Raw genomic sequence first — 13,273 nt, 5'->3', positions numbered from 1 at the left:
GATCGCACCCTAGCATATCACAGTTAGCGCTTCAACAATAGAACCGCCCAAGCCCCACAATGACATCATGAATGATGTCACAGTCAATGACATATTTCATGATTTCATATAACCATCGTCGCAGTTGACACACACACTACTTGGAGAAACACCAGCCCCATTCCTGTCCATAGATAAACCATCTGAATCATGCCGAGAAGGAAGCTTCCATCAAAGTCAGCTCGTCCTGATGCTAAGGGCCGAGCTAACAAATCTCCAGAAGAGTCAGGTAATAACTACCTCATGTTTTTATCAACTTTATTTTTATCACAAAAGAAACAACTACCTAATAACCTGTTAGTGCTACTTCAAGTGTAACATGAGGTTGAGGTTTAGGGTAATGGAGTCTGGACGGGGTTAGGCTTGGGTTTGGGCTTAATTTGCTAACGTTAACACTGCTAATAGTGCTAATTTGTTTACTGCTAACACATCCCCCCAGCCTCACTCAGCCTCACCCTAGGCCTCCCCCAGCCTCACCCCAGCCTCCCCCAAAATGAAATGAAAAGTATCCTATGCTCATGCTAGGCTCATCAGTGTTTCTGTCAGGTTTGGAGGCCATTGAAGGAACATTGCTCTCATCCATGATGTCATTACCCTCCCTGATATCATACATGATGTCATTATGGGTCCGCCTTGTTCATTCAATCATGATGTCAATATCACCTGGTACATGCTGGGATGGTTCTGTTCAGCCTCGACTATCATTTGGTAAGGCAATAAGAAAATAATCAAAAATTGACCGATATAAACACTATGACCTTTGCAGACACCTGAACAATGTTTACACACACACACACACACACACACACACACACACACACACACACACACACACACACACATTATAAGAGTGAGCTAAAACGATCAATTCATGAAAATAGGATAATAATAATATTAAAATATATGAATTGAGGCAAATTAAAACTTTACACATAAAAATATATGAATTGAGGCATTAAAAACATCTTAATCTGCACTGTAGGAGCCTAAGGTACTAAATGATCAGTCATTCATAAAGTTCATATTATTCTGATTATTCTGTCTAATCTAGCACCGTAGAAATGTGACATCACCGTTGTAATTTATTAGTTTATTTTGTGAATGAGCATTCTAAATGTGAGTAACAGCTTTAAAGGAACAAACCGCGCCTGTGTAGCTTCATAAGTGAATCAGTGTGCTTCCCTGTTTGCTGCGTTATGATCCAAGCTGTGAATCACCCAAAGTGGGATTCGCACCAAAAAAAAATACAAACCAGCGTTTGTTAGCCAATCGTGTCAGCTGCGTGACGAACTTCCTGGTCACATTTCCCCGTAGCTCCCTCCAGTCCTCCTCATCATAATAATGGCTATTTCTGCGCGGCGCGGATGAAAGGCGAGAAAGAGACGCAAAATGAGGAAGAGCAAACGATCTGCGCGTAAGAAGCTGTCACGGGAGTAGCGAATAGCGAGCCCGAGGAAGAGAGGAACTCCAATCGCTATTTATTCAGCGTTACGCCTCGGCCAAGGACGTACGAGGAAGTGCAAACACAGACCGGAGACTGGAGACGAGGTGTGGGGATTGGATGCTTGCTTGAGCCTCGGCCGGCGAGAGAACGCTGTCAAAGCCCGGAGAGATATGAGCCGAGGACGCGCCTGGACGTCATGCCTTGACTCCAAAACAGCCGATATCCGCGGATAAACTGCAGCAGCACGTCAGAAAGCAAAGGCCTCATCCCCGATGGAGCGGAGTCTCTAACCCGGCCACCAACCTCCCCTGACAGGCGGCGACCAGCGACGGCGAAGGGTGAGATACCGACACTAAGGAGGGGGAAACGGCTGATATAATGTCATGTTAGCGCGCCAGTATGGTGGCGGTTCCGGCCCCGGCTGGCTGAGGAGCTTGGCTCGATCACAATACCGCCGATCTGACGCGATGATCATTCCAGTCCTTCAGATTTTCTTCCTCTGTTCTGTTCAACAGGAAGCTTTATTCGCACTTAAAGGGATTTATGGGATCACAAGGTAAGAATGCGTGCCGGCCGGAGGAGCGTTGTGTCACTGTTTGTGTGTGTTTCTGTGCCTGTCAGTGGACTTTGATGGGTTTCCGCGTTTAGTTTCCTTTGTTTACAGTCTGCATTTCTGAACAGCTGTTACGTCCTCAGCCAGCAGCGCCGCGGTGCCGCTCAGATGTGCCCGAGTACAGAACCGCACACACACACACCGGAGCATGTTTACTCACACACGCGTTGCCAGACTGCAGGCAAAAGAGTCACACAACAGAAGATGGATGACACACAAATGTCCCCCCCCCCCCCCCCCCCCCCCAAAGGAGTTAATGAACATTTGAGAGAACGTACAGAGGATGACGGTCTCTTCATCATCACCTCCTCTCCCTCCCTCTCTGCCCTGTCATGCAATAACAGATGAGAAACAGTATCTTTGAAAAAAACATCCAATCTGCAGTTGATCAGTGTTTCATTCCAATAATCTGTCTGCCTTGCCTGTTGATGTAAACACATTCTCTCTCCCGTTAGCAGTTTGTAATCGCTTCCTCTCTTCCCCGGTCGCTCTATTAAACCTGCCTGAGTTATTAACTTTCATCAGCACTTTGTATATTTGTTTAATTTGGACATTTTCTAAAGGAGTGATGCATCAGACTGATCTCCCCCCCCCTAAAAGAGTCCAGAGCAGAGTGGAGGGTGTGAGTGGAGTGGAGTGGAGTGGGTGTTGTGTTTGTGTTATGTTTGGGTTTCACTCCACCGCCATAAAACAAATGGTAGAAAAGGGAAAACAGTCATAATAATGCAGACATAGTAATGTTTCCTCTACAAATAAATGAAGCAAACATCTAAATGTGGGTTAGTGCGGCTCCTTCAGTCACAGCCTCCACACGCTCAGGTACAAATTGTGCTTGTGAATGCTTTTGTGTAAGCGGGTCACTGTGTAATGTGCTGATGCCTCTTGTGTGCAGTTTCCTCTGATGAGATGAGTGTGCGTGCTGGCCAGGGCAGTGATGAGGTGTTGGTGTCACAGGCAGTGTGGGATTACCTGGCTGCAGCTGGGCGGCCCTGGCTCATTGACTTCCAGCACAAGCAGGGGATGAGCGCTGGTATCATTAGGCGAGGGGAGAGGGGGGGCTGCTGCGCCGTGAGGCTGCAGCCGGTGGACGGCTCCAGGAGCGCCGGAGCCGGGCTGATGGATGGACCCATCTCCAGCGAGACCCGAAAAGCCTTCATTGACTTATGCCGCTGTGCCCGCAAAGAAATGAGCAAACAGGAAGGGGGGCCCAAGAGGAAGAGGGCTCTCCTGCCTTGTGTCGGGGTCCTGGAGCCCAACGGAGAGGGGAGCCTGCTTCCGCCGCCGCCTCTCCAGCACCGGCGCTCCCAGAGACAACAGCAGAGGTTCAGGAAGCCTGCCGACGAGGAGCCGTGCGCCATGCTCCACGAGGTAACACACACTAAAGACATGGACACTGCAGGCATGGCCTCACACAGTGAAGCTGAGGACAACAGCTCCTGCTCCATCTGCATGGGGGACATGGTGGACAAGACCACCCTGGAGAGATGCGGCCACTCCTTCTGTCGCTCTTGTCTGGACCAGGCCTTCAAGGTAAAGCGGGCGTGTCCCGTGTGTCGTCAAGTGTACGGACAATTGATCGGGAACCAGCCTGCCAACGGCACTATGATCGTAGAGAGAGATCCGGATCTGGAGCTTCCTGGGCATGAAGGCTTTGGATGTATCTGCATCATCTACAGCTTCCCCCCCGGCTTACAGGCGGTGAGTGAACACTTAGTGGATCTTTCCTACGCAAGTCACACAGAAATCACAAATATTGTCATACATTACAATTACACAAATGAGTATGAGCCTCAGTATGACCTAGGCGGCAGTGTGAGGTGTGTGAGGTGTGTGAGGTGTGTGTATCCCTGCAGACAACAGATCCTCCTCTTTTCCTTACAAGAGAACGTTTGCTTAATGTATTGTTTGCCAACAGCCGGAGCACCCAAACCCGGGTGTCCGGTACCCAGGAACGGACCGCGCCGCCTACCTCCCTGACAGCCCTGAGGGGAACCGTGTGCTGGGCCTTCTGCGTCGGGCCTTTGAGCAGCGCCTTATCTTCACCATCGGTACCTCCATGACCACGGGCATGCAAAATGTCATCACCTGGAATGACATTCATCACAAGACCGCAATATGGGGCGGGCCTCGCTGGTATGTGTAAGGAGTGTGTGACACCTAAGATTCCATTTTTAGTATTTTGTCTCTCCAAGTTTCCTGAGAGGTGTTGTAGCTGAGAAACCCACCCCTGTAAGGTGACACATGTAATTGAAGTCGGTGACGAGGAGACGCCGCCATGCTGGCTAGACGGGACTGTTGTGCTGCTGTGGAACTCTGCAGATGCAGTAATGACTTTTCTCGCTTTTTCTGACAGTTTTGGCTACCCGGACCCCACCTACCTTGTGCGAGTGACAGAGGAGCTCAGAGAGAAAGACATCACAGCAGACTGACGGACTCTTCCGGGAACTTTCTAGGACAGGGGTTGGCGTCCTCGCAAGTGGACACGAGCAGGTACCGGGCTGCGCTCTTGTGACTGAGCCGAGTGAAGGTGAAGGCCCTCAGCAGACACACGTGGTCTTAATGCTGCAGCAGAGCCCTCGCCACCGCCGCCGCCGCCGCTACAACCCTTCATCCTCTGTTTGCTCACTTTCCTCCACCCTTCATCTTAACCCAGTGCTAAATTTGAGTGCAGTGCATTCTTGTATTACACACTCCTCTACCTGTCACTGTTGGCAATAGGACCGATCTCTGATGCACTAAGAGTGTGTTGGTATTCAAGGTACGTATATATTATTTAGGAAATCTTAAGTTTTAAATATTAAAGACAGCTTATGTTATATTCATGTTGATTTGTACACTGGGGATGACTTGAGTTGTTAAAAGCACACACTCTTGGTTTGGTTTCCCCAGTAATGTTTGTTAAGTTTCTAATTTGATTGTTAGTGATTATCTGTAGTAAGGATGGCACTCGGCCGAACAGCGCCGCTTCTACAGAAAGGATTCATTCTCTGAAGTTATTGCAATCTAAAGCACTCACAGGCACTTTGGTAGGGAGTCTGTTCTTCAGTGAAGTAGGAGAAATGGGTTTAGCTTCCTCCTCTCTTGTCAGCGCTCAAGCCAACAGGTCTGTGCAGCCACGAGCTCGCTCATACATTACCTTGGTGACGACCGCTTGATGTCACTTATTTTGACCTCTTTCGTTTGTGTGCGTCTGCCATCTTCCCTGTGTTTTGAGCTTGAGTAAGGAGAATGCGGTGCGTTGCATCAGGACCTCTCGGGGGAATCGTGCCGTTGCTGCCGCGCCTGTAATTTCAAGATGTCTCCCAGGTTTTCAGCCCATTTCTTCTGTTAGTAATGTACTCATCTAATTTCCAGATTTATGATGATGTCAAATGCAAAGGGCATATAGACCACTTAAACCAAATCAAAGGCACAAAGCTCTTTAAGTATCTATGCCTCCTCCGTCCCTGTTAAACTGGGAGATTTGCCTGCTAATGTTCTCATTGAAAATGAGGTCACTGTTGTAAATTTCTTTATTTAAATAAATACTCCTTAGGATCAGAAATTGAAAAACGAAAATAAAATGTTGCGAGAACAATTTGCTTTGGATTTGATTTAGTCCGGGTGGGGAGATCTCATTTTATTGTGCCTTTCTTCTATTCAATTTTGATAAAAATGGAGCATGATGTTGCAGATGAATGGTGAGCAGTCTGGGCGTGTGTGTCGGTGTTCCTTCATAGGTACACAGCATTATGTTCATCGTTAAGACTATCTGGCTTTAGGTATAAGTAATCTGCCATTCACAGGAATCTATACACACCCATATGTACTGAATTAGCTTCTCCTCCTACATTATTGTCGTCCAAACGCTGGAAACCCCCTCAGAAATGAAGAGGCTGTGTGTGTGGGAGTACTTAGCTGCTTGGCTCATTCCTTTGACTGGTCAAACACATCCATCCTCTAATGTTTCGCATTTGTTTCCCCCCCCATTTGTTCTTTTGTTTCGGGACCAACTGAGGTATCTTTGGGACACAGGATTGTAGTTTACTGAAGCGAGCGTGCAAACATTTCTATGCATTATTACATAATTAAGAAGGAGCCAGGAGAACGACACGTCGGAGGGGTTGCACATTGCAAATTGATTGTTAAGGAAATGTTAGTTTTGATTTTCTAATTGTTTTGATCTGTACTTTGTTGATATTCCAAACAATGTGCTTTACATTTTAATACTTGAATAAAAAGTTATGTTTGGCTTTGTGTTCATTTCCATGTAAACCCGTGTCCATTAGGAAGGAGAAAAGGCTCTGATCGGGTTTGACCTCAGTGGGATTGTTGTCCAGCAGGCTGAACTGAAGTCAGCATGCGCCATCTAGTGGACACTTAGTCCAAAGACAGTTTGGCGGTGTTGCTTTTCTGAAACAGCTGGACTATGAAACATCTACTACTCCGCCTCATCAAATCAGTCACTCTACCTCTAAACAAGATTTCTCACTGTTGGAAAGAATGTAATTACAGAGATGTCTATATTTATACTGTTACGACACATTCAGGAGCCTGTATGCAGCTGTAGACTAGATAGACCGGATAGAAGGTAAACAAAGAGGTGAACTGAGGTGAGAGGAGTCTGTAGCTGTGACCACGCCTAAGATTTGGTAATGTAAATAAGTAAAATCAAACATAATAACATGTACAAATCTGAAAGCTAACTTTGGTTCTGGCGAGCTTAGAGGCGATTGGAGGAATTCGTGTCATTAACTGTCACATGCGATTACTATCCGGTCATCAAAAGTAGCTAAGTTACAACAACGATGTCACATTACTGAATTATACATCTCAGAATAAAAGGAACCTTATGAATCATTGTCTCCAGACCATTAGTCATCCACGTTAAACCAATCACAGCTCCCTCCCTGCTCTACTGAGACCGTATATAGAGTTCATCACGGTGGAGCAATGAATCGGTACTTTCCTCGTTCGTTTGACGTCAAAACGTTTGGAGACGCATCTGTGTAGGGGGATAACGAGTGCCCGTGTTAACTGGTGGCTCCGGGGTTTAATGCGTCGAGCTTTTGTGACGCCAAATGTTAAAAACAGGAATATTTTTATTATATTGGCTGAATTCATTGTTTGATATGAATTACATTTTAGATTATTATATTTGGATTTTAGATGCTCTAATTTGGGGATTTGCCAGCATTAATGTGTAGCGAGTGTGTAATTTTGTGTATCGTTATAGATCCATTTGTATAAGGTTATGTATTGTGCTTGTAATGACGCATCTACCGGCGCCTTCAGGCTCAAGCCATCATTTAACACGACCACTCATTAATCCATTACACCGGTCCACTTACGCCCACACTTGGGGGGGAACGCGTCAGTATTGTCATATACCGGAAAAACAATGGAAAACAGCGTCCACTCCGCTCCGAGGAGTAAAAGTTGGGAGACCTGCGCCATTTGTTTGGACGGAATTCAGGAGAAGAAGACGTTAAGCTGCCATCACTCCTTCTGCGCTCAGTGTATCGACACGGTGTTCACGTTCAAGCCCGCCTGTCCGATATGCAACACTTACCACGGCGTGTACACCGGGACACAACCGGAAGGCACGATGACGGTGACGCGCAACTGGCAGAGCATACCGGGCTTTGACAACTGCGGCTGCATCATCATTGTGTACGACTTCCCTGCAGGGATTCAAGGGGTGAGGCGACATGACAGCAACAACAAAGATCACTGTGATAGCAACATCACGTGACACTTTACTGGGACTTTGTAACTTTTCAAGCTTCTGTTTGTCCACCGGGTGTCGCTGTTGGGCGGTTTTTCCCTCTTTTGACAGCAGGGTGCGGGTGTGTTGGACGGATCGAACTACATCAAAATGGCTGCCGCTACAGCGTTACAAATGTGTTCTGTACAGCTTCCTCATGTAAACGAAACTGCTCTGATAAAGAGGTTAGAACAACTTGATGACGTGAGATACACGAGAAAAGGGACCTCAGCACAACTGCTCTTAGAGGCACAGCTCTCTGTTGCTATAGAAACAGCAAAGGCTTGGAGTCGTTTGCTTTAAAAATAGAAATGAACATCTTTCTATATCTGTTCAAATGATTTACTCTCTTCCAAATGACAACATTTACACATTCTGCTCTGAAAACATTCTGTTGTCCTGAAGGAACACTAAAAGTTTCACAAACGTCTTCTCGTCTCTTTCGGGGGCCACAAGTGTCTAGATTACAACACCAGCACGAGCCGATGTGGCAAACTGATCATTTGTCACACATGTAAGTAAACACGGAGTAGAGAATGACTCACTCACACCACGAACGTCCTGCTGTGTCCTGTATCGTCCTCCAGCCTGAGCATCCAAACCCTGGGGTGAGGTATTCCCGCACAGCTCGCACCGCCTTCCTGCCAGACTGTAAGGAGGGAGAGAAGGTCCTGAGGCTGCTGAGGAAAGCCTTCGACAGGAGACTGGTCTTCACCGTCGGACGATCTGCTACCACGGGCCTCAACAACGTCATCACCTGGAACGATATCCACCATAAGACCAGCATGGGAGGAGGTCCACAGAGGTCTGCATCCTGACTCTTAATGCTGCTTCTAATTGCTCCAGATTCCTCCACTTTTGCTCATTTCTTGTCTGCTTGTTTGTCTCTGTGTCTGTTTCAGTTTTGGGTATCCAGATGAAGATTACTTGTTCAGGGTTCAGGAGGAGCTTCGGGCCAAAGGTGTGACGGACGACAATTGACTGATGAGCTACAGCATCCTTACAATGATTCTATAGCTTTCATACGTTTATTGTCGAGTTTGACAATGTTCCTGATCTCCTGTCTGCTGCTGCTGCTGGGGCCGTGAGCTGGGATCTTTACTGCTGCCACCTTTGTTATGAATGTTTTTAAGAGGATGATTTGATATTATTGTTGTTGTTATTATTATTATAGAGTTCCTTTATTATTGATTATTGATCCAGATGTGTTGTTGTGTATCTGGATCAGTCTGGTTCAGTTTGACATTTATGCAGATTGTGTTTTCATTCTTCCATCAGTCCCTTACATCATAACTCACTGAGACTCTGCCTACTGAGCGACGCTTCTAAATGATGATCACATGATTGATATGCATGTTTTCCGGACCTAAGCTCAAACTCGTGTGCATGAGATCGAGTGTAGAACAGCTGAGGCCTTGTTCAGTCAAATCAATTCAGGTTCTGTCTGTTTACGCACAATAAACAACTGAAACATCTATTATTTCTGGAAAGAGGGCCTGTGATGATGACATGATGTAAACTGTGCTCACAGAGGGAAGATTCAGACGCTGACAGGTTAGAAGAGAGTAAACAGCAGGACAGACAAACAAACCTGATGGGCTGGAGAACAGCAGGCAGACGGTCACTGACCAAAGGCAGGCAGAGGCCACAGACACACACTGACGCACACGCTCACAGGGGGAAGTTGCTGGTAATGTGGGTTGATGATGAAATGAGCAACAGGTGAGTTGGTCAGGCGGGCGGCTCAGCTTGAAACTGGGTAGAGCCACCTAGTGGACAGGTGAGGAATGGCAGGAAATCAAAGTAGAATAAGGAGACATTGAGTTTACTGACAATATTATCATTAAACTGACAAAAAATACATTGCAAAGTTATAATAGCTTGACATAGACGTACACATAGACACATAGACATACACTGTTTTAATTAAAGATGCATCAAACACAAGGACTGTGAGGTTTAGATTCCAGGTCCAGCGTCATGCCCCAGCTCGTCCACTAGAGGGCGATGTCCTCTTCAGAGTAGACTGATTCAGCTGTGATTCAGCATCACAACAAACCCTGAAGTCCCGCAGCTTCTCCCAAACATCACAACACAAAGTCAGTGAGAGGAGCAGAGCCTCTGCTGGAAGTGATGACTCAGGTGTTTCTATGGTGACAAGGGCACCGACCACAATGTATACAAGACAGAAGCAGAAGTATTCAACCACATGGGAGCAGCATCTTCTCATGTAGGCTGCGACTGATGTTAATGGCGACTGACAGCTCACATATGCAAACACAGATTGAGTTGACAGTAACGTTGCATTTGACTGATCCAGATCTGTAAAGCAGCTCAGCTCAGCTCAGCTCAGCTCTCTCTGTCTCTCTGCTCTCTCTGTCTCTCTGCTCTCTCTGTCTCTCTGTCTTCCCATCCTGCAGCATCAGGTCAAGCAGCTTTTAAACTATATAAATAATCTGATACCCAACTGATCTACATCTCAGTGTGTAAAGTTATAGGAGGATGAGAGGCTCTTTAGTCTGTTTATGTTTATATTATACACACACGTGACGAGGCAAGTTTACTCAGCTGGGCCTCTTTGGTGTGTGGTGGGCTGTGTGTGTGTGTGTGTGAGGGGGGGTATGAGGGCATCTGCTGCTCTCACAAAGGAGAGCAGAGCCCGGCCCATCTGGTCAGCCCCACCCCCCCGACTCTCCTCTCTTCATACTTTGCCTTCATCAGTCCGTCCACTCGTCCTCCTCGTCCCATTTCTTTCCTCCATCAGCTCCTACTCTCCTTCATGCATTTCTATCTGCCACTTCCTTCCCCCATCTGCTGGCCAGCTCAAGGGGAGGGCTAAGTGGAGCACATGTAGCATCACCTGTTCTGAATCTGAGCCTGTGTAGTTTCTATTATTACTCTGATTACAACAACAGACTGTTCCAACTGCTGAGGCAGGACAGCAAATGGAAGCACAGGACATACAGGGTATTATGCAAAATTGTATTTTCAAATGTTCTGGCTCACGCTGCAGCAGAGACACACACACACACACACACTGTGTTGTGTTCACACTCGTCCTCTTTATTGTTTTTGGCTTTGAGGAGAGAAGTGACATTAGACCAGCACACAGCAGCAGAGTCGTGGTGGCGTGGAGCGACTCTGTGCTCCTCTGTCATCACCATCTGGACTGCTGGGGACACGGCTGCAGCTTTACAGTGTGGATACACACACACATATAAATATGTATCAGAGATTATGCAGAGCCATCATGTGGGTGGATTAAACATGCATCAGTGTGAACGTCTGCTGACACGCCTGTGGACACACAGGATGGAGGAAACAGAGAAAATCAGCTTTCAGCTCTTTGCTGACTGATGCATCTGTCTGCATCCTGTTTGTCATTAATGTCCATCACAGTCTCTCCATCAAGTCGGAGTCTTTATGCTCCAGGGGCTGAAACACTGAACACACACTTGTTGATTTGCTGTTTGTTGGTGCAACACGGTCTGAAATCAAGCAGGGAGACGTTTCTCATGCTGGTTTGTTGTTTTGGAGGATTTCTGAAGTGTTTGTGATGCAGTGGACGGTGTATGTGTGCATATATGTGTGTGTGTGTGTGTGTGTGTGTGTGTGTGTGTGTGTTGTACAGTAGTTTCGCCCCCTCTCCCCACTGTGCTCTGTAATTAGAGTGTCTCTGGCTGTGGGGGGAACCCTGGCTCACTGCCTGCCTGCCTGCCTGCCTGCCTGCCTGCCCGCCTGCCTGCCTGCCTGCCTCCTCATCCTCCTCGTCTCACTCCGTGTTGCCAGAGCCACCCAGTCACACTCGTCCCTGTCTCCCCGGGTGCAGGGTGCATGTTTGCGTCCCTCTCCCATCACTGTAATGAGGACGGACTCCTCCAGACGTGCTCCACTTCTGCTTCCCTCCTTTAAAGGCTTTTTATCTTCACCCAGTGTTGACAGGCGTAAAGATTTTGTGGCGTCTTTGAATTAGTAAAATTCTGAAATCCAACCCTTTAGGACAGACAAGGACATTTCAAGCTGTGTGTGTGTGTGTGTGTGTGTGTGTGTGTGTGTGTGTGTGTGTGTGTGTGTGTGTGTTAGGTAAATTGACAGGAGGAGGCTGAGGAGACGCATCTGTCTCCATACACACTCTTTGTGTGACAGAATGTCAGCCCACACCACTGACATGCTCATTCACTGAGCCTCAGGCTGTTTGCATAGTGAAGGTGTGTGTGTGTGTGTGTGTGTGTGTGTGTGTGTGTGTGTGTGTGTGGGTGCTTGTGCGTCTGTGGCTTTTGTCTGTGTGCCCTTGACTGCATCCGTGTATCCAGTGTGTACAGATACGCACAAGTGAATGCACAAGCATGTGAGTCCACGTGTGTGTGTTTGTACGCCTGTACGTGCATGTGTGTGTGTGTGTGTGTTGAGGCTCCTTTTCACATTGTGCTCTGTGATTCATAGCCTGAGCTCGGTGGCTTTCTGTCTGTGTGATTTAGCAGAACAGACCCTCTGCTTTTCTTAGTAATTCTGACGGATTTGTCGACTTATTCCACCAAAGGGACCCAACAGCAGAGCTGGCAGCCACCGGGGTCTTTGGCTGGGTGATCAGCCTCACAGATTGAAGGCTCTGCTCAAGCTGTTCTTCATTAGGCGACAGCCCGAGTCCTCACGATATGAGAATAGCAGCTTCATCATCTCTCCTCTGTGTGAGATTAAAATGTGTCCAGTCATTACCTCTACATCAGGAACAACACGGAGCAGTGTGATGTCATCACATTATGATGCAGAAGAAGAAGAAGCTGCTCTGTGCCTTACAGAGACACAGTTTCACTTAAAGGCTCTGCAGCATCCAAACACAACACACACTGATCACACACACCTGAATAAGACGATGTGAGCGTACAGGAAGTATCGGCGGTTAGATGAAAGGACGCCAGGATCCTTTGTTGTCTTGTCTGGCAGCCTTGGTGATCCACTCTCACTCTGCCTCATGTTACAATAATTAGCTGTGGCTGTCATGGCAACTAGCATGACCTTTCTATCATTTCACACACACAGAGTCTCTGCCCCAGACAGTGCAGCTTCAACAACTGTTTGCAGCTTTTTCACTTTCTCTTTAGCAGGCTGCAGTTTGTCTGGCACATAAAACCTCCACAAGTATTCAACCAACAGCTTTGATTAGTGCCACTGTAGATTTCCCCACCGAGTCCTGAAATAACATTACACTGCTGCCAAATGAAAGAGAGACTTCTGAGTGTCGTTACAAAAAGCCTTTCTTTCTGGGAGATCTGGCAGATTTCACCGTCTGGCACAGGCAGCACTCAGACTGTAGAGATGGAGATGAAGATGGCCGCTCTGCTGGAGGAGCTGGAGGAGACGCCTGTCCCTTTAATCTCTGCCTTTATCAGATCTCAGGTTTCAGTATCAGTGTGTTATCTCAAAGTCACGT

General features: G+C 47.2%; 2 protein-coding genes across 4 annotated transcripts; both read left to right on the top strand.

The window, feature by feature from the left end:
- The first annotated feature begins 1,336 nt into the window (after nt 1–1,336).
- On the top strand, nt 1,337–6,326 carry dtx3 (deltex E3 ubiquitin ligase 3). Of its 3 annotated transcripts, XM_076171873.1 has the most exons (5): nt 1,337–1,821; nt 1,999–2,039; nt 2,989–3,794; nt 4,012–4,229; nt 4,450–6,326. In XM_076171873.1, exons 2-5 carry the CDS (start codon nt 2,027–2,029, stop codon nt 4,523–4,525), a joined length of 1,113 nt encoding a protein of 370 aa, XP_076027988.1. In that variant the 5' UTR covers nt 1,337–1,821; nt 1,999–2,026; the 3' UTR covers nt 4,526–6,326. The 3 variants fall into 3 exon arrangements, with proteins under 3 accessions (XP_076027988.1, XP_076027990.1, XP_076027989.1); XM_076171875.1 differs by lacking the exon at nt 1,999–2,039; XM_076171874.1 differs by lacking the exon at nt 1,337–1,821 and having other exon boundaries at nt 1,828–2,039.
- A 1,079-nt stretch (nt 6,327–7,405) lies between these two features.
- On the top strand, nt 7,406–9,322 carry LOC143017187 (putative E3 ubiquitin-protein ligase DTX3). Its single transcript, XM_076171877.1, has 3 exons — nt 7,406–7,776; nt 8,430–8,647; nt 8,745–9,322. Exons 1-3 carry the CDS (start codon nt 7,477–7,479, stop codon nt 8,821–8,823), a joined length of 597 nt encoding a protein of 198 aa, XP_076027992.1. The 5' UTR covers nt 7,406–7,476; the 3' UTR covers nt 8,824–9,322.
- Nucleotides 9,323–13,273: the final 3,951 nt, after the last annotated feature.

The sequence above is a fragment of the Genypterus blacodes genome, unplaced genomic scaffold, assembly GCF_046128005.1.
Source record: "Genypterus blacodes isolate CSIRO-AG114 ecotype Tasmania unplaced genomic scaffold, CSIRO-AGI_Gbla_v1 ptg000274l_1, whole genome shotgun sequence".
NCBI classification, from domain to species: Eukaryota; Metazoa; Chordata; class Actinopteri; order Ophidiiformes; family Ophidiidae; genus Genypterus; species Genypterus blacodes.
The sequence above is the reverse complement of the archived record's forward strand: the minus strand, read 5'-3'. Positions and strand labels throughout refer to the sequence as shown.